Source organism: Notolepis coatsorum (genome assembly GCF_963971535.1).
Source record: "Notolepis coatsorum genome assembly, chromosome: 15".
Classification (NCBI taxonomy): Eukaryota; Metazoa; Chordata; class Actinopteri; order Aulopiformes; family Paralepididae; genus Notolepis; species Notolepis coatsorum.
The window spans coordinates 14,969,209-14,989,969 of record NC_140179.1 but is presented as its reverse complement, the minus strand read 5'-3'; the positions used below and the strand labels follow the sequence as shown (position 1 = coordinate 14,989,969).

Sequence of the window (20,761 nt, the reverse complement as noted above, 5' to 3'; positions counted from 1 at the left end):
TCACTACCACACTACAGAAGGTTAACCCTTCCACTACCACACTACAGACGGTTAACCCTTTCACTACCACACTACAGAAGGTTAACCTTTCACTACCACAATACAGACGGTTAACCCTTTCACTACCACACTACAGAAGGTTAACGCTTTCACAACCACACTACAGAAGGTTAACGCTTTCACAACCACACTACAGACGGTTAACCTTTCACTACCACACTACAGAAGGTTAACCTTTCACTACCACACTACAGACGGTTAACCTTTCACTACCACACTACAGACGGTTAACCTTTCACTACCACACTACAGAAGGTTAACGCTTTCACAACCACACTACAGAAGGTTAACCCTTTCACTACCACACTACAGAAGGTTAACCTTTCACTACCACACTACAGACGGTTAACCCTTTCACTACCACACTACAGAAGGTTAACGCTTTCACAACCACACTACAGAAGGTTAACGCTTTCACTACCACACTACAGACGGTTAACCTTTCACTACCACACTACAGAATGTTAACCTTTCACTACCACACTACAGACGGTTAACCCTTTCACTACCACACTACAGACGGTTAACCTTTCACTACCACACTACAGAATGTTAACCTTTCACTACCACACTACAGACGGTTAACCTTTCACTACCACACTACATAAGGTTAACCCTTCCACTACCACACTACAGACGGTTAACCCTTTCACTACCACACTACAGACGGTTAGCCTTTCACTACCACACTACAGACGGTTAACCTTTCACTACCACACTACATAAGGTTAACCCTTCCACTACCACACTACAGACGGTTAACCCTTTCACTACCACACTACAGAAGGTTAACCTTTCACTACCACACTACAGATGGTTAACCCTTTCACTACCACACTACAGAAGGTTAACCCTTTCACTACCACACTACAGAAGGTTAACCTTTCACTACCACACTACAGACGGTTAACCCTTTCACTACCACACTACAGAAGGTTAACGCTTTCACAACCACACTACATAAGGTTAACCCTTTCACTACCACACTACAGAAGGTTAACCTTTCACTACCACACTACAGACGGTTAACCCTTTCACTACCACACTACAGAAGGTTAACGCTTTCACAACCACACTACAGAAGGTTAACGCTTTCACAACCACACTACAGACGGTTAACCCTTTCACTACCACACTACAGAAGGTTAACCTTTCACTACCACACTACAGATGGTTAACCCTTTCACTACCACACTACAGAAGGTTAACCCTTTCACTACCACACTACAGAAGGTTAACCTTTCACTACCACACTACAGACGGTTAACCCTTTCACTACCACACTACAGAAGGTTAACGCTTTCACAACCACACTACAGAAGGTTAACCATTTCACTACCACAATACAGAAGGTTAACCTTTCACTACCACACTACAGACGGTTAACCCTTTCACTACCACACTACAGAAGGTTAACGCTTTCACAACCACACTACAGAAGGTTAACGCTTTCACAACCACACTACAGAAGGTTAACCTTTCACAACCACACTACAGAAGGTTAACCCTTTCACTACCACACTACAGAAGGTTAACGCTTTCACAACCACACTACAGAAGGTTAACGCTTTCACAACCACACTACAGAAGGTTAACCTTTCACAACCACACTACAGAAGGGTTCGGTGTAGTGTGGCAGTGAAAGGGCTAATAGCAGGTGATTCTATGGCCTAGTAGTCCAGGTTCTCACCATTAAAGTCAGCCGTAACAATGAGGTCGTGGTTCTTGAGGAAGCTCCTCCTGAACAGCTGCGTGTGAGAGATGAAGGCTCCCCAGCCCAGCTCCTGGCCGCGGTAGCAGAGGCAGCCCTCGTCCCACACAGCCCCCGAGGTGGCTGTGGGCCTGTTCCAGCGGGCGTCGCTATCTGAGAAACAACATCATCAGCTCAAAATTATTTTAGTGAATCGTCTATCGCAGGGGTCAGCAACCATTACTATCAAAAGAGCCATTTCCCCCCCCCTCCCACAAAATCTTATTCCTTTCCTTAAATTTTTTGTTCTTCGCAAATTTCTCACCACATATCAGGCATACAGGTAAGCCTGCATCATTAGTCGTAAAAGCAAATTAATCTGTCCAAGCTGAATTAAACCCTCTATTTTCCTCAGACTTTCCTTTTTTTTGGATTTATCCATGGTTAGCTTACTGGGGGGTCTGAAACTCAAGATTAGCCACTTGCAGACGGCAGGGAGAGGTGCGGGGTGTGACGTGACGTACTGTATATTTTAGTCGATGAAATATTTTAGTTGACTAAATATTTTAGTTGATGAAATATTTTTTCATTTCAGTGTCACAGTATGACATCGATCTCTAAAATAAGAGATAAAAAATAAATATAAAAATATTTTTTTACCAGGGAGCCGCAGCTGATTGGCTAAAGAGCCGCATGCGGCTCCGGAGCCACAGGTTGCTGACCCCTGGTCTATCGTGTACCACCCCTGCAGGACTTATACAATAGGAGGTGCAAATCCAGAGCCTGCAGAATAATGAAGGACCCTCACCACCCGAACAACAGCCTGTTCAAGCTGCTGCGGTCAGGCAAGCGCCTCCGCATACACGCAACAAGAACAGAGAGACTAAGGCTCAGCTTCTTCCCCCAGGCCATCAGAACACTGGGTCTCATTCCCGAACGAATTTACGACCAAAAATGTCCTCTTAGGCAGATTTCTGCCCATTTAAGACATATTAGGGCTGGTAGCGCGAGTCCCCAAATTTTCCTGAGATCAGATTTAAGAGTGCTGAGGAGCACTCTTATGATTGATTGACTAATTGAACATTTTATTAACTTGACAGACTGTGTTCTCGTAGTGATTCCTTCATGTTAACGCTACAGGCCTCCTTGGAATTACTGTACTGTACAAGCAAAACTGTACATTGGAATATTGACAAAACCATACTTGGTCATTTACTGTACATTGGAGGGTGTTGATATAGCTATAAACCTGCATTCCTTCGAATATATCATTAATCAATTAAAGGGGAACTATCTTATAAATGGCCTTTTTGAGTGTTTAGCATTGTTTCCTAGCTATGTGAACTTATATTAATATGATCTATGTCTCTAATTCTCATATTGGCGCATTCTTCCAATTCTCCTCTCACAATATTCACCCTCACTGAACTGAGTCATCTGAAAATGTGCTGATTTGTGATGTCAGAGAGACACCGCTGCATGATAATGGCGAGGTACAAGATGAGCTGCACACAGTGGTTGCAGCCCAGGCTCAAAACGGCTTAAGATCTTAAGGTAGAAAAATGCTGTTTTTGAGGACTTGATTAGAAATACAAAACAATGAATAAAAAAAAATAAAAAATTACAGAGGTGTTCCATAGACTCACAGGAATTGTGTAAAAGTGCCCAAAATAGTGAAAGAAATAGTAAAATAGTTCCCCTTTAAACTTATATTGAAATACACTATATAGCCTATACACCAACACTGAAATGACTGGATAAATAAATAAATAAGAATTAAAGCTAATCGCATGGCAATAGACTGCATTAATATTCATAAGTCTTGTGTGCGCCAGTATGGCCTACATGTCTAATGAACAGTATAGGCTTAATATATTCTAGTTACTTGTTTCATTAGGATTTAGTAGATACTATATTGCTCTGCCTTTGCCCTATGTACAGTATAACAGACTGTACCTATACTGTACGTAGGGCAGAGCATACTAAATCCTAATGCAACAAGTCATTAATGGAATAATAAGCCTATACTGCGTTCATCCATTACGCCGTAGGCATTAATGTAATAATAAGCCTATACTGCTTTCATTCATTACGCCGTAGGATACAGTATACTGTGCGCGCGCGTGCGTGTGTGTGTGTGTGTGTGCGCGGTGAGGCAGGTGTACCACAAGCTGTATATGATGACAATACATTAATCTAATCTCATTTCGATGGGTCGCAAGACTCGCAAAGCGCTTCCGCATCCAAGTCCACACAGCTGCGTCATTACTTTGCCTTATAAGGAGCTCTGGAGGTGTTGTTTTGTATGCAAATGACCTGAACGGGAACAGGCTTTGGATTTTAAGACAGAATGCCATTCTCCAAGCAGATATCAGATCATATCATTTCTGCGACCGTTTCAGCCACTTAAGACATATTACCAGCACGTTCGGGACTCAGAGTGAACTTCCAAAATAACTCCTTGGAAAATTTTTGGGAATGAGACCCACTGATCTCTCCACACACAAGCACTCATGAACACACACACACACACACAACACAACATTCTGCACTCGCACACACACAAATGCACCACCACAGGTCACTTTAAACACACAAGAAAATTACACTTTAAAGGAAGGAAAAGGACACTTTAAGAAAATAACTTGTTGTGATTGTTGTACAGTATAGTTAGTAACAGCAAGTATAGTATTAGGGACATAGAAGAAAAACTGCACATTGTATAGGTATGTACATAGGATCCACTGCCTTTAAGCGATTTATTAACATGTCTATTTACCATGTCTATTCTAGTTATCTTTTTTTTTATTATTATTACTATTACTATTGTTGCCAACCGCATTTGACTGTATGCCCTGGTATGTATGTGATGAATAAAACTCTTGAATCTTGTCTTATTATTGCATCTTTAAAAGGTGCTATAGATACAATTCGGCCACTAGATGTCGCACTGGAGCACCAGCGTGTCATTTATCCAGTCAGCCAGGTGTATTCCATGTAGAGAAATGGGAAGTAGGGAGGGGACACATGTAAACAACAACATTCATGTTGGACCGACCGGTGGTGTAGCTTCTCGTAGCGGACATCCTCAGCTTGGCGTCAGCATCCTGGTCCATGGCGGTGATGGTAATCTGCCTGTTCTTCACCGGCCACTCCATCACAACGTCATTCTCCCCGCTGTAGAGGTGAAAGGTCATACTGACATAGCCCGTGCTGTCACCGTCTCTCCCGTTAGGGTAGACAGTGACTCCGAAAGCGTAGCCCTCCGAGTTGTAGCGGCGCGGGAGCGTGACCGCGCCGCCGACGGGCTCCGTGGCGAGCAGCCCGGTGAAGTTCTGGATCTTCCAGACGGCGCCGGGGCAAACGGTCTCGCTCAGAGTGATGTCGTCGATGGAGATGGCGCCACCCAAGGAGGAGGAGCTGGGGGGGGATCCCCTGACGCCCTGGAAGAAGTAGCGGAACTTCTGCGTGACTTTAAGTGTCACACAGGCTACTTTCCACACACCGACGCCGTCACCTGGAAGAGATTAACGGCAGGTGATTCTATGGCTGAATCTACTGAAGGCGCATGAGCTTAAACAGCCACGTCGTTAGCCTAGCTTAGCGTCATTCACTGGAAGTAGGTGTGCCAGTGTAGCCTAGTTCCCAACAGTCACTCCAAATACACTCCAAATACAACTCCAAAATGTCTTCATCTGCTTAGAAAACGAAAATGTCTAATTATCTTTTTTTCTTTTTTTTTCTCCACGTGGTAAATACACAGGTCACAACATGTTTACAGGAACGTTTTGGAGTTGTATGCTGTGGCCGCTAGAGGACACTTTTGTGGACCAACCAAGCAAGCAACAGAGTCAGCTATAGTGCTGCAAAAAATCACAGCAAATTTCTTTTTTTAATTGTCCAATAGAGACATTTCACTGAATGTTTGGAATGCCCATTTTCCTCCATGTTGGAAGAGACAACGATTGCTATATGATGATATATAACAAATATCTCAACAAGAATTTAATAATTTGGTGTCATGCTTTTTCCATGTTTTACCGAATCATTTGAATACCACTGCACAGAAATGAGGCATTTCCTTCTGAAAGCGGTTACCAACGGTTACAGACTGCGGGGTCATCCCTATGTTCCCCGGGTCCTATGTTCCCTGCTTAAAAAAAAAAAAGGTCCTATCTTCCCCGCTCCCGAAATAAAGGTTCTATGTTCCCCGGTCCCGCCCGCTCCCGAACAAAAAAAGGGTCCTATGTTCCCCGCTGAAATAAAGGTTATATAGCATACTTGGCTATCGCACTCCCATGGGTCTCCCTATATGACGCCAGAAATGGTCACGCTCCACCTTCCTCATTTCGTTTCCAATGCGGAAGTAGCAGTGCACTCCGTGAACTAGTTGTTATGAAAACGTAGGGAGAAATTACACAATGTTAGGTATTCGCCAGAAGTTCACCAGCCCCCGGAACCTTCTCGGCACATCCTAACAGCGCAACAGGCCTGTCCTGTGTTTCCTCATCTCGTGACAGCGGACTGAGGGACGTCGCGCGACGGTTAGCAGTCGAGCTAAGTCGTGCACAGGTAGGGCCTGCGCTATCAGGCATTGATACTAGCATGGGTAATACTGCTTGTTGTCTCGTGAGACGACCAAGTGATGTATTGGCGCAGGGGGGCGGGATATTTGGGAAAACATGACTCTCTTTTGGATGTTTTCCGAGTATCCTAGCGCACGCAGCTAATGCTAATGCTACAATGTTGGGGCGCCGTTCCCCTTGTTCCCCGCCGAGGGCTGTCTTTACTGTCTTCCCCCCTCTTAACCATTCATGCTGATGGTCAATCGGTGTCTAATGTTGGGGGTTTAACGGGGGCTTGTTTACCATTTACATGGCTGGATGGGCTGAGGCTCAGGGCAGGTGTGATTTTTGTGAATCTATTCATTGAAAATGGGGGTCCCTGGTGTGGACAGGACTAACGTTTTTTCTGGTCTGCATCCCCTTAACAATTGTGTGTATTGAGCTAGCCCATTCTGCAATATGTTAATAGAGTTTTCGTTCATTCATTTATCCCTTCATGGGTGCACACCGCAGTGGAGGTTGTTGCATGCCTACTAGTGAGGCAGTGCTTCACTAGTAGTAGACTCTGGTCTGCAGCCACCACTGGTGTTCCGTGCTTAATGAAGCAGGTGGCATCAGTCCTTTGCCCTGACATGGTGGAATGGTGTCCCGCCCGGCCGAGGCCATGAGGCGAGTCGGCCCGGCAGGTGGCTGGTGGGCTGATGAAGCCTATACCGCCGCGGTACAGAATTAGCAGCGACTGGCAACATTGCTCAATTTGCTGTTTTTTCTGTCAAAAATGGTGTCGGTGGTGGGGCCTTAGGGCCAGCCGACGTCAAAACATTGCGCAAGGTTTTGAGGTTATTCAGCTTTTGACCTAGCCGCAAGCTATAACCGCAGGGAGGGCTAGGATGCTGTCAACGGTAGTTCACAGGCATTTTTGGTTGGAGCAATCTCCCCTTGAGGGGTCTCCTCCTCAGGGCTCCCCCTCCGCGGGTGGGCCTTGGTCTGTCCACGGAGGCGCAGGCGGTATTTGACCTGGGCTCCACGCTGCCCCACACCGCACAGCCAGAGGTGAGAGCACGGCCTCGCCAGCGGCTGCGGCGAGGCCCCCGGCCAGCAGCCATGTTTCCCCCGCCTGAGATACCCTGGACACAAAGAAAACAGGTGATCACAAGGCCGACAGCCTCGGCGGTCGAGGGATCGGCTACATTAGATGAGCACGCCCTAAGAAACCGTCGCCGTCTAGCTGTGTCTAGCATGCTCTCCGGTCACCCCCCCCCCCCCCCTACGCTAGCGGGATACAGGGCTCTGATTTGTTCCCTTTGGCTGTAGGCCGCGTGCTTTCAGTGAAGCACAAGCAGCCCCACGTTTCGCTTCTCATGGGTACAGGGGGTGACACCCAGTTGTTAGCTAGGCCTGGGTCTGCCTGTGAGAATGCTGTGCTGTCAAGCGGCTCCCACGCCACACATTCTGCGTCTGTGTTTGGTGAGCCTGGTGTTGTGTCTGTCGACGGAAAAGGTTGTCAGCGGGGGAACTCGAGGCCCAGGAGGTCGCAGCGTGAGTTCCCCCAGCCCCGCCCTCGCCAGGCCGGGTATCACGTTAGTGCCTCCCCCAACCGGAAGACCGGCGGTGGTCAGTTAAGAAGGCACGTGTGGTTTGGGTGGTAGTAATATCACTACAGGGCTATGGTGTGTAGGAACCCACCCTATCCGGCAGTGTGGGGACCACACGCCTTGCATGTCCAGCTGCAGAGCAGGCTATCCTCAGCAGTCCATGCCAGGAAGATGCTCAGTGGGGGAGCTTATGTCACCAAGTGTGATGGCCGCTCTCCCCGTATCAGACCAGCCCTTTCTGTCGGGGTCCCCCTTTGGGTGCGATTGCCTCGTTGGTAGAGTCAGGGTGCGATATCCCAGCTCCACAAGACACCCTGCTTGTGCGGTTGGCAAGACCAGGGTTGACAACGCACAGCGGGAGGGACCGGGCCACCTGTCTACTGGTCTGGGACCTCTCCTGCGTCCCACCATTTGGTAGGCTAGCAGGGGTGTGTGGGTGTGGACCAGGGAGTGCTGTGTCGCACGTGGTCCCGCCTGTGCTGTGCGTTCAGGGGCGCACTTTGGTGGAGTTGACTGCCTCCCCCCCTTCATTAGGACGGGCGGGTGGACGGGACTCCCCTCCTCCCTGGCTGGGGCTTACGGGCCCTCAGGGGGTACACTTGTCGGGCCACGCGTCCGCTCTGCCCCATATCTCATTGGCAGAGCGAGACGCGATAGCCAAGTATGCTATATAACGAAAGGCTATTTCATAACCTAGTTATATGAATACTGGCTGAGTGTCTCGCTCTTAGCGCCCTGAGGTCCCTTGGATGGTTTTTCCGCTTATGGAAATCGTTCTGAGGAAGGTGGAGCGTAACCATTTCCGGTGTCATATAGGGAGACGCATGGGAGTGGCTTGGTCACGTGCAAGTGGGTGCATTTGTTTGTTTCGTGTGCACAATATGTGCAAGGAGATAAAAGGTTATCTCATTGGCAGAGCGAGATGCTCAGCCAGTATTCATATAACTAGGTTATGAAATAACCTTTCGCTCTATGTTCCCCGCAGCTCGCCACCAAGGCTGCCCGTAAGAGCGCACCGGCTACCAGCGTGCAACAGATTCGCACGTAGGCCTATCAAAGATAATATTGTAGCGTTCTGTCATACCGTCATTGAAGAATGAGGAGAGTTTTATGTTTTTTTTGTGTCTTCGCTTGTTATGTCCACACAGCTGTTCTCTCGCGTGTAACCAATGACAACAGCATAACTTCCGGTGCCCCTCCACTCGAGTATTTTAAAGTGTTATTGATTGTACCACAGTTTCATATTAATTTACCGTTTCATATTAATGTACTTATATACAGGCATTTATATACAGGTAAGATAAACAAAGTGGAGGAGTTCGGAGAGATATTGGCACAATGCGAGGTCAACTAATTTATTTATTACACAATACACCACATATTATCATTGCTCCCAATGTACAAATGGAGACGAAGGGACATTTATGCACATGTATTGGGACTGCCCACCAGTTAAGGCATTCTGGAAAGATGTGACCCATCAATTATCAAAACTCGTATCTTGGAATATACCAGTACACCCCTCTGTATTGCTTTTGAATGATGTTTTTGAGTTTGCAGTAGATCCACAGCTAAAGAGATTGGTTTTATCGGGTATCACAGTAGCTAAAAAAACTGATCGCATCACGCTGGTTTCAACCGGAAAAAATGTGCCGGAAAGTTTGGTCTCTTACATATCTCGATGTGATTTATCAAGAAATATATACAGCAAGAATTCTGGGTCTCAACGAATCCAAAATGTCAATGTGGTTAGAAGTGGTGGAGAGAATAAAAGCTAGCTTATAATGGTAGTGTCTGGTTAGGAGCGAGGGATAATGGAGGTACTATCCAAGGAGGGGTCCGGGAGGGGGGGGTTCGAGCTGGAGCATATGTGTGTAGGGTTTTAGAAAATAGGTATTAGGGGTATATCCTGTATAAGGCATTTGTATAATTGTTAATTTCGTTGGATATACACTATATACGGTAAATATTATTATAGATTTTTTTTTTGTCTTGTTTCTGTACTTGCATGTAATTTTAGCCACCTTGACTGTTAGTTTCATTATGCATTGTGTGTTGAGTACTGACTTTTAATAATTTCTGTTTTGCAATAAAAAAAAAAAAAAAAAAAAAAAAAAAATTATCATTGTCTCTTTGCATATCGTATAACGTTTATATCTTGCGAGTTACGTGAATACGTGAATATAGCTTGCCCGGGGACACAAACCTTCAATACGCATTAACAGCTCTGTCTTTTAATACATTTACATTTACATTTACATTTAGTCATTTAGCTGACGCTTTTATCCAAAGCGACTTACAAGTTCTGTACGACAAGCCATCAGGAAGGGCACAACTCTATCAGCTGAGCAACAATGTTCATCAAAGTGTTGAGTGCTACAGTGTAGGTTAGTTTATTAGGACAAGTGCATGACAGTACGGTTAGTTAGGGTTAGATTTTTTTTTTATTGTTTTTTAAAAAAATTCAGATAATGGTTGAAGAAGTGCGTCTTTAGTCGACGGCGAAAGATTGGACGTGATTCGGCTGTCCTAACTGGGGTGGGTAGTTCATTCCACCATTGTGGGGCAAGGACTGAGAATAGGCGACTTCTCTTTGATGACCCTCCCGGAGCTTGGATAGGAGTAGGTCTGCGGCGGCCAGAAGATGCAGAGCGTAGGGGTCTTGAGGGTGTGTAGTTAGAGACCATTGACCGGAGGTAGGCGGGAGCGGTTCCCTTTGCCGCACGGTATGCTAGGTCGAGGGCCTTGAAGCGGATTCGTGCAGCAATGGGGAGCCAGTGCAGGTCCCTAAGAAGTGGGGTGACATGGGCCGACTTCGGTAGGTTTGAGATCAGGCGGGCCGCTGCGTTCTGAATGAGTTGAAGAGGCTTAGTGGCAGTGGCCGGGAGGCCAGCGAGCAGTGCATTGCAGTAGTCGAGGCGGGAGATGACTGTTGATTGGACGAGGAGTTGGGTGGCTTCTTTTGTCAGGAAGGGGCGGATCCTTCTGACGTTGCTCAGGAGGAATCGGCAGGTTCTGGTCGTCGCTGCGATGTGAGCAGAGAAGTTCAACTGGTCGTCGAGGACAACACCAAGGTTCTTGGCGGTCGGGGACGCAGTCACAGCTGCATTCTCGACTGTGATTGAAAGGTCGGTTAGGGGGGAGGATTTGGCCGGCAGGTGGAGCAATTCTGTTTTGCTTAGGTTCAGTTTGAGGTGGTTGGACGTCATCCAGGCTGAGATGTCGGACAGACAGGCCGAGATCCGCTCAGAGACGTGGATATCTGAGGGAGGGAAGGAGAGGAAGAGTTGAGTATCGTCGGCATAACAATGGTAGGAGAAGCCATGAGACGTGATAATGTTACCCAGTGATTTAGTGTAGAGGGAGAAGAGAAGGGGTCCTAAAACCGAGCCCTGGGGGACACCCTGTACTTATATCGTACAGTAACGTCAAATAAGATATTGAAAGATAAAGGATGAAGTTACAAAGGGAAAAGGGCAAAAGAAATTACTCTTTGACAATGCTACAGCTCACAATAAAAAGAAAAGATCCAGGCGGAATTAAATATGCCATAGGAGTAGAAGGGTTTTAAACTGACGTCAAATCGGAGCAAAACAAGCTGAATCCGCTTCAAGAAGACGCATGACATTGGGTATATACTAATTACAACAAGACATTAATTAATTGCATTGTTACTGTTCACATGTGTGGTGCTGTCATCGCCCGTCACAGTCATATTTAAGTAAGGATAGTTTGAATGACACTTCAGCACCAAGTCCACCGAAGTTATTATACCTTCAAAGCGCTACTGCCTATGGATGAAACAAGGTATAATAAGGATGTTTTAGGTGGTGATAGTTTCTCTGTTAGGATATTATAGCTGAAATATATAGCTATAGTCGGTCTGATATATATTAGAGATATAGTAAAGTAATATTCTCCAACGAACAATGGACAACGAAAAAGACGTCACTCGCCACTTAAAGAAATCAAAAGCGTGTATTTAACAACCTCAAAAACTTTCGAAACACGCTTTATATTAACTTAATTAATAAACAAAAACGAAAAATCTACTTATGTCAACGAAAATGTCCAGTAGGCAGTACATCTCTGTTACACGCAAGCAAGCAGCGTCTGATGGCCGAATCTGTCAGACGGCACTGGAGTAGATATACAGTACTGTTACATCCAGAACACACACACACACATACACAATTACACAATTACACATGTTGCACGATCTACACCATCACACAACTCTGTCGCTTTTTCGGGAGTAGCGGAGAACATAGGACCTTTTTTTAGTCGCGACGTGTATGTTTGAGAACACTATCGTAATGACAGAGAAATGAAGCAAGCTGACATGGTCGGCCCTCACACAACTCGGTCGCTTTTTCGGGAGCGGGTAGCTAGAGCGGGGAATATAGAACCCGGGGAACATAGGACCCTTTTTATCACAAGCGGGGAACATAGAACCCGGGGAACATAGGACCCTTTTTATCGCAAGCGGGAAACATAGAACCCGGGGAACATAGGACCCAGGGAACATAGACATGCTCCCCAGACTGCCATGTTGGAAGAAAGCTACAGTATATACAACATTCCGTGCAAGGCATCTATTGTTCCAGAGCACTCTTCCTCACACAGCTCTGAATACAGTACCTGTGATCGAGTGGATCTTCCGGACACTGCGAACGCTCCCCGTCCCATCGTCGGTTCTGGTCCAGATCACCAGTTTGTCCCCCGCCGCCCCGGTCATCTTGTAGAAGAACTGCAGACACTGTTCATTGCTCTTTGGGTACAGGATACGGGACTGGAGCAGTGCACTGTCACCAACAGCACCAGAGGACGTGTCAAACCTCATGACGTAGCCGGCATCTGAGAGAGAGAGGGGGGGGGTGGGGGAGTCAAAGTTTCAGTTTCAGTCAAAGTTTCAGTTTCAGTTTATTTAAAAAGGACAGTAGCCTACACATCAATAAACATTTCTGTAAATGTGTCAGTTTTAGCCATCTGGCTAATTCGCAACTGTAGTCCTTTTGGCAAGATGTTATGAGACCGACCATACACCTAGAACAGAAGCATTAAAAGTAAAACACAGTATTTACACAATCCGACATAATAGTAAAAGCAATAATAAAATACACAATGAACTGATTAAAAGTTATCACATGTTTGATTGGTTAATAACCAGGTCTTGAGTTTGTTTGTAAAGGTGTGGTAGGTAGCACAGTGTCTTATTTCAGATGGTAGGATGTTCCAGAACTGAGTGGCTCTGACTGCAAAACAGGACTGACTGAAGGAGCTGGACCTAAACGGCACAGTACAGTCCCCTCTCTGGGTAGATCTGGTGGACCTATTGAGATGTTTTTTACATGTACTGAGAGGTGGAGGGGGGGCCTTGCCATTTAAGATCTTGAACAGTAGGCAGGCAACTAGGCAAGTTAACCTGGATCCTATTGTTCTGTTGTGAGGAAGACATGTGATAATCAGACATAAAAGTTACCTGGGCAGGTGTGCTCAGCGGGGTTGGATGAGGAAAGGGGACCTCACAAGAGCGCTTGTCTCTAATGCCGCTTTTCCACTGCATGGTACCTAGTCTACTCGCTTTTGGTACGTCCGGTACTTCGTTCGTTTTCCACTGCAGGTAGTCTTTCTTATTAGACTAGATTAGACTAATAAGGGGAACTATTCAATTACCGAGCATATCTTACCTACATTGGATTGGTTTTTACTAACTTTAATATACTTGAAGTGTGCACTGTGCTGCTATATTATCTAGGAAAATACAAATGTTGGAACCTGGACTCAGCAGATCCTCAATATTAAATTACTTGGATCAGGGGCAAAAAAAACATAATCAGTACATCTGTAAGTAACACACATCAAATCTTAATGGCTGACATCTTCCTCGACTCTCTATGCTCAGTGATGTGGTATCTGGCCGTGTGTTGTTGAGACCAGAGCTCAGAGAGCAGCACTATTCTTAAGAGACATGATTCATCTGTGTCGTGATGTTGTTCACTGTGGCGCTCAGCACCTCTGCAGCGTCCTGTCAGGGTGTGATCCGGGTCGGCCGGCGTGCTCAGGGTGTGGACCCAGTCTGCCTGGTCCGCCTGGTCCTGGATCATCCCGCAGATGTTGATCAGCTCAAAGGAGCACTGGTCCAGGAGCGTGAGGGTGTTCGCTGTGACGACACAGAGGAAGAATGAAACTACAGCGTTACGTCACATCATGCTGGAAATAAGTGTTGTCACTTTTGCATGTCATCCCTTGGATTTGTTGTGTCTTTGGACCCATGAATAAAATCAATCAATCAATCATCATGGGCTTCTTTCACCTTCACTTTGGTAAATAAAGTGAATAATGAAACTACAGTGTTACAGTACATTATGGGCTTCTTTGGTAAATAAAGGGTGCTTCCGCAACTTAAAAAGGGTCAGAAAGGTCAAGTGTCTGCAAGGCTCCTGTGTGACATCTAAATATAATATTCAGTCTAGTTCACTTTTCATAACCTAGGGAGAGAGATTTATTTAGGCTCTCTATCTGTAGCGGCTTCCAGGATTACCAGGGCTTTATTAGTCATACACACAGTGTCGTACTTTGTCAGGGGACCAGAATTCCAGCAGAGCCCCCCCGACTGTGAACACATTCACTGATCACGAGTCGACTGTCACTATTTGCGTACTGCGTTCCAGAAACGTGTCTCAGTGGGATGAAGAGGCCTCCAAAAGAGACTCTCTCCACCGACACCGATGCTAGTTCTGGAGATATAAGATAAGATAAGATATTGCTTTATTGATCCCCTTGGGGAAATTCAGGCATCATAGCAGCATGGGGGAGAGGGGGGGGGGGGGGTACAAGGTAGTAAAAAGCAGTGTAAACAATATAACAAACAATATAATTAACTCTATATATATAATTAAAAACAAGGTGCGAGATGTATGCTCAGTTATATTTGCCCTAGAATAAATAGTTACAATAGATAATATAATAATCCAATCATCTAAATCTAATCTAATATATAATAAAAAAATAAATACAAAAATAAAAATCAATGCTAAAATGCTAAATATATGCAATATATAATCTAATAATCCAATAATCTAAATCTAATCTAATATGATCTAAAAATGCTAAATGCTAAATATATATAATATATTATGCTAATATGTAATATGCTAATAAATATATATATATAGCGGGAACACAAGCTGCACCATCCTCTTCTTCATAATCTGATTGACGATCTGACAACATAATTCTTTTACCTTATATAACCAAACGAGTGGCCAGGAGACACTCACCGCAGTCGTACATGCGGTTCAGCCTGATGAGATCCACGGCACTGAAGTCCAGCCGCTGACCGATGATCTGGTTGAAGTGCGGTATGGCGGCGGTGATGGTGGGGACGCTCTCGTTCTTGTTGAAGGAGAAGGGGCGGTAGTGCATGACGGACTCGTAGTCGTACGGCGTGTTCAGGTCGGTGACGAAGTCGTCCTCGTATTTGTTGAAGTTGTGTTCCTTTCCTGTGGAGAAGGAACGTTCAGGACAAGTGGTGCCGTCAATATGCAGGTGTTCAGGCTACGTACCACTCAGGGGGGTAACAAACAAGTACCCAGAAATTATATTTAAGTGAATGTATGGGTACCGTCTCAAGATCGTACTCAAGTAAAAGTCAGAGTATCGGGCTAAAAACACTCTTGAGTAAAAGTCAAAAGGTTTCTACTTTTAAATGTACTTGAGTACTAAAAAGTTAAAGTAAAAACTTTTTTTCTGACTGTCTATTCTGCTTGTAAGTAAGTAAGTATTTAGCAGGTGTTTAATCAAAGATCCCCGCTTTCTAGTCTTGCACAAGGACCAATCAGCATGGGTATGGGCGGGTTCATTTTCCATTGATGGGGATTTGATTGGCTGTTTTTAAATAAAGTATATACTAATTAAAATAGTTGGACGTGCAATATTTGTACTTTGTAGGTCTGCATTTTAAGTAAAAAGTATGTTTTTTTCCTCTGGAATGTAATTGAGTAAAAGACAAGTACAAGTATACAAACCTACTAATACTCGAGTAAAGTACAAATCCCCCAAAACAGTACTTAAGTATTGTAACGAAGTACATTTACTCAAGTACTTTACACCCCTGCGTACCACTTCATTATGTGGGCAGGGGGGTCTCAGGGGACAGACAAGGGGGGGTCTCAGAGGACAGACAGGGGGGTCTCAGGGGACAGACAGGGGGTTCTCAGGGGACAGACAGGGGGGTCTCAGAGGACAGACAGGGGGGGGGTCTCAGGGGACAGACAGGGGGGTCTCAGGGGACAGACAGGGGGTTCTCAGGGGACAGACAGGGGGGTCTCAGAGGACAGACAGGGGGGGGGTCTCAGGGGACAGACAGGGGGGTGTCTCAGAGGACAGACAGGGGGGGGGTCTCAGAGGACAGACAGGGGGGGGTCTCAGAGGACAGACAGGGGGGGGTCTCAGAGGACAGACAGGGGGGTCTCAGGGGACAGACAGGGGGGGTCTCAGGGGACAGACAGGGGGGTCTCATAGGACAGACAGGGGGGTCTCAGAGGACAGACAGGGGGGGTCTCAGAGGACAGACAGGGGGGTCTCATAGGACAGACAGGGGGGTCTCAGAGGACAGACAGGGGGGGGGTCTCAGAGGACAGACAGGGGGGTCTCATAGGACAGACAGGGGGGTCTCAGGGGACAGACAGGGGGGTCTCAGAGGACAGACAGGGGGGGGGGTCTCAGAGGACAGGGGGGGGTCTCAGAGGACAGGGGGGGGGTCTCAGAGGACAGACAGGGGGGTCTCATAGGACAGACAGGGGGGTCTCAGGGGACAGACAGGGGGGTCTCAGAGGACAGACAGGGGGCAGGGGTCTCAGAGGACAGACAGGGGGGGGGAGTCTCAGAGGACAGACAGGGGGGGGTCTCAGCCAAATGAGGTCACAGGTTTTCAAAATGTAGGACTGGAGAGTAACTCATAAGTAAAGTGGGAAAAAACATTCTTCAATTCAATGTCAGGGAAATGATGAAAATTAAAAAATTTACACAAGGCCATGATATATATATATTCATAATCAAACAGAGCTACTAACACAATTGGCAGTGTTAGCGGGTGGGAAGCCAGCGGGGCATGTGTCCTGGTCGTTGTAAACTGCAGTTCCTACTGGTCGGTCGGGGCGCCTGTTCAGCAAGGAGGGGATCTGGGGGAGATAGTGTGATCCTCCCACGCGTTACGTTCTCCCAGTGAGAGTCCTCGCTGTCAGGTGAAAAGAAGCAGCTGGTGACTCCACATGTATCGGAGGAGGCATGTGGTAGTTCTACACCCTCCCCATGCCGACAGTGGGGCAATGCGTGCAACGACCAGGAAGGGAATTGGCATAACGACTAAATTGGGATGGGTGAAAAAATACAGAAAAAGTCCAATTTCAAGGCGGCTGGGTGGTGCAGCGGACATTGCGCTCATCACCAACGCAAGAGACACCGGGTTCAAATCCGGCTGTCGGCGTTGCCTCCGGCTTGGGCCGGCCGTCATACTGGCTCAATTGGCAGAGTCAGCGGGTGGAAGTCGATGGGTGGTAATCTGGACGTTGTGGACAGCGACTCCTACAGGTCGGTTGGGGGACGCCTGCACAGCAGAGACAGGAAATAGCGGGGGTAGTGTGAGCCTCCCACACGTTACACCTCGCCACTGAGAGTTCGCGCTGGCAGGTGAAAAGATGTGTACAGGCTTCTATCCTCCCTAGGACTGACCTGTGGGAGGCATATGCTAGCAACGTTCAAGACAGGGGAGGGGAGAATTGGAAACAGCGAAATTGGGATGGGAGAACATTTTTAAATAAGGAGAAAAAGTGGATAAAATAAAATAAAATCCAATTTCTTTTTAATAAAAATAAAACAGAGCTGACATGGTGGTAGGCATACTAATGACAATGTTATATCAAACTCAAACCTGATCATAAATAAATGAAAAAACCCACCTGCCTCAATCTGGTCCCACCAGATCTTGACATAGTCGTCTCTGTCAGAACGAGACTGCTCGTGGTAAAAGCCCAGAGCGTGCAGGAGCTCATGCTCCACGATGGCCTTGGTGTCGCACCGCGCTCCGATGGACAGGTTCTGGCCCGTTTTGAAGTCTCCCACAAATGACCAGCATCTGTTTGAGAAGGTACACCATTACAGTACCAGAGGAGAACACAATCTTTAAAAGGCCCAATCCCTGATAACTTAGTGAAGGAGATATAGATGTTCTACCAGAGCTTACCCTGATATCTTAGTGAAGGAGATATAGATGTTCTACTAGAGCTTACCCTGACAACTTGGTGAAGGAGATATAGATGTTCTACTAGAGCTTACCCTGATATCTTAGTGAAGGAGATATAGATGTTCTACCAGAGCTTACCCTGACAGCTTGGTGAAGGAGATATAGATGTTCTACCATAGCTTACCATGACAGCTTGGTGAAGGAGATATAGATGTTCTACCAGAGCTTACCCTGATATCTTAGTGAAGGAGATATAGATGTTCTACCAGAGCTTACCATGACAGCTTGGTGAAGGAGATATAGATGTTCTACCAGAGCTTACCCTGATAACTTAGTGAAGGAGATATAGATGTTCTACCAGAGCTTACCCTGATATCTTAGTGAAGGAGATATAGATGTTCTACCAGAGCTTACCCTGATATCTTAGTGAAGGAGATATAGATGTTCTACCAGAGCTTACCCTGATAACTTAGTGAAGGAGATATAGATGTTCTACCAGAGCTTACCCTGATAACTTAGTGAAGGAGATATAGATGTTCTACCAGAGCTTACCCTGACAGCTTGGTGAAGGAGATGTAAGTGTTCTCTCCCTCGTAGGGCTTGAAGTCCACACACGATTTCAGACGGTACGCTTCGAAAGCCTGGTGGATTACCCCTTTAGCATTCAGATCTGGCATTTCAGAAATGAATTTGTAAATGAATACAGTAAATATTGTTATCAATAACTTTCAAGGATGTATTTGTTGTGGATAAATAATCTGTGTTGTTTATACCCAAGGAATCTGTCAAGATGTAGGGGATGGGAAACTTCCATCGTTTCGTTTCGTCTAGGATTGCATTTCTCCAGGGCTGCAAAAGTGAAGAATTATAAACTTTCCATGCACTTGACAGTTCTTAAAAATAAAAACTCTTAAAACATGTTTTTATTTGTTTAATACTTACATCGCCGACTATATCTCCCTCAAACAGGTGTGTCAAGTCTGGAATAGGGGGAAAACTCCATCATCCATTCATATTTTATTTTGCATTGTGTAGATGGTTTGATTGACACTTTGAATTGACCAGATGCCATTTATAGCCATCATAATATAATGTAATGTAATATATATTATAATAATACTTTAAATTGTGTAGATGGTTTGTTTGACACTTTGAATTGACCAGATGCCATTTATAGCCATCATAATATAATGTAATGTAATATATATTATAATAATACTATGATGTACTGTATATATATTTTTGTTTGTTTCTTTTGTACACAGGAAAGTAAGAAAAATGACCTTTGTTGATTTCCGGTATGTCATCTCTCAGTTCTCCCGCATCCGCATCGTTGCCACCTGATATTTATATAAATATACATATAGAAGATCAATGACAGAAATAGCACTGTAGCTAAATGCAAAGTGCTCTAGTAAGACAACATTTTTATAAAGAGCATGCATATACTGTATGCTGAATGAATTAACGGAAACCATACCATAAGGAGTCGGGACAGCTTGTGCCTGGCACAGAGAGAAAAAAAGGAGACACCTCTTAATTACAAGGCATCACAAATATTACAAATAAGATTCAATTTCATATCAAATATACTTAAAAATTATTAAATAAAGTCCTTTACCTTGAAAATGACAACAATTCCAATCAAAGCAGCGAGCCTCAAGAGCGTGTTTCCAATAGCCATATTATTTTCATCTGGACTGAACTAGTCATACTAGTGTGAAAACACAGCCATAAAGACACTCGCTGCAGGGTGGAACTTTGATCAGTGTATAAGCTGTTTTTAATGAGTAACAGCCGTGTCCCGCGCTATCTTTCACAGCATCACTCACATCTTATCAGGTGGACATCAGGATACAAGGGCCATGAGATTACACTGATCTCACTGACACTGAACACTGATCTCTCCACACACAAGCACACATGAACACACACACACACACACACACACACACACACACACACACACACACACACACACACACACACACACACACACACACACACACACACACACACACACACACACACACACACACACACACACACACACACACACACATAAATGTATGTTTTTGTAAAGTATAGTTAGTATAGTATAGTTACATATAGCATAACTATATATTGTATAGTAGTGTATATAAGACTCATTACCTTTAATTCGTAAGCATTGTATTGTATGTTATCTTAGTACCTTTTATCACGTCTATCTATTATCTATTCTATTTTATTCTATTATTATTTGTATTTTTGTGCACAATCAAGGCGGGCATGGCCACCTTCATTTCATTACATGTCTTGTGTCTGTATGTGACGAATAAACCTCTTGAATCATGAATTATCTACCCTGTGAACTTCTCAGCGTCTTTAACCCTTTCACTAACCGCACTACCAAATGGTTAACCCTTTCACTGCGACAATACAGAAGGTTAACCGTCTGTAGTGTGATAGTAAAGTGTTAACCTTCTGTAGTGTGGTAGTGAAAGTTGCGGAAGCAGACTTTATTTACCAAAGTGAAGGTGAAAGAAGCCCATGATGATTGATTGATTGATTTTATTCATGGGTCCAAAGACACAACAAATCCAAGGGATGACATGCAAAAGTG

The 20,761-nt window shown here is 45.2% G+C and overlaps 1 protein-coding gene across 1 annotated transcript in view; it reads right to left on the bottom strand.

Annotated features, from left to right (window-relative positions):
• The window catches only part of LOC311241685 (meprin A subunit alpha-like), a gene marked incomplete at both ends in the record, with an annotated part of 73,668 nt that overhangs the window by 2,296 nt on the left and 50,611 nt on the right, over positions 1 to 20,761 (bottom strand). The window contains 10 exons of the mRNA XM_084330562.1: positions 1,751 to 1,924; positions 4,809 to 5,267; positions 12,552 to 12,767; positions 13,927 to 14,073; positions 15,194 to 15,415; positions 17,873 to 18,048; positions 18,709 to 18,826; positions 18,930 to 19,005; positions 19,099 to 19,136; positions 19,440 to 19,496. Of these exons, the coding sequence (XP_084186688.1) occupies positions 1,751 to 1,924; positions 4,809 to 5,267; positions 12,552 to 12,767; positions 13,927 to 14,073; positions 15,194 to 15,415; positions 17,873 to 18,048; positions 18,709 to 18,826; positions 18,930 to 19,005; positions 19,099 to 19,136; positions 19,440 to 19,496 (1,683 nt within the window). The remainder of the gene's footprint in view (positions 1 to 1,750; positions 1,925 to 4,808; positions 5,268 to 12,551; positions 12,768 to 13,926; positions 14,074 to 15,193; positions 15,416 to 17,872; positions 18,049 to 18,708; positions 18,827 to 18,929; positions 19,006 to 19,098; positions 19,137 to 19,439; positions 19,497 to 20,761) is intronic.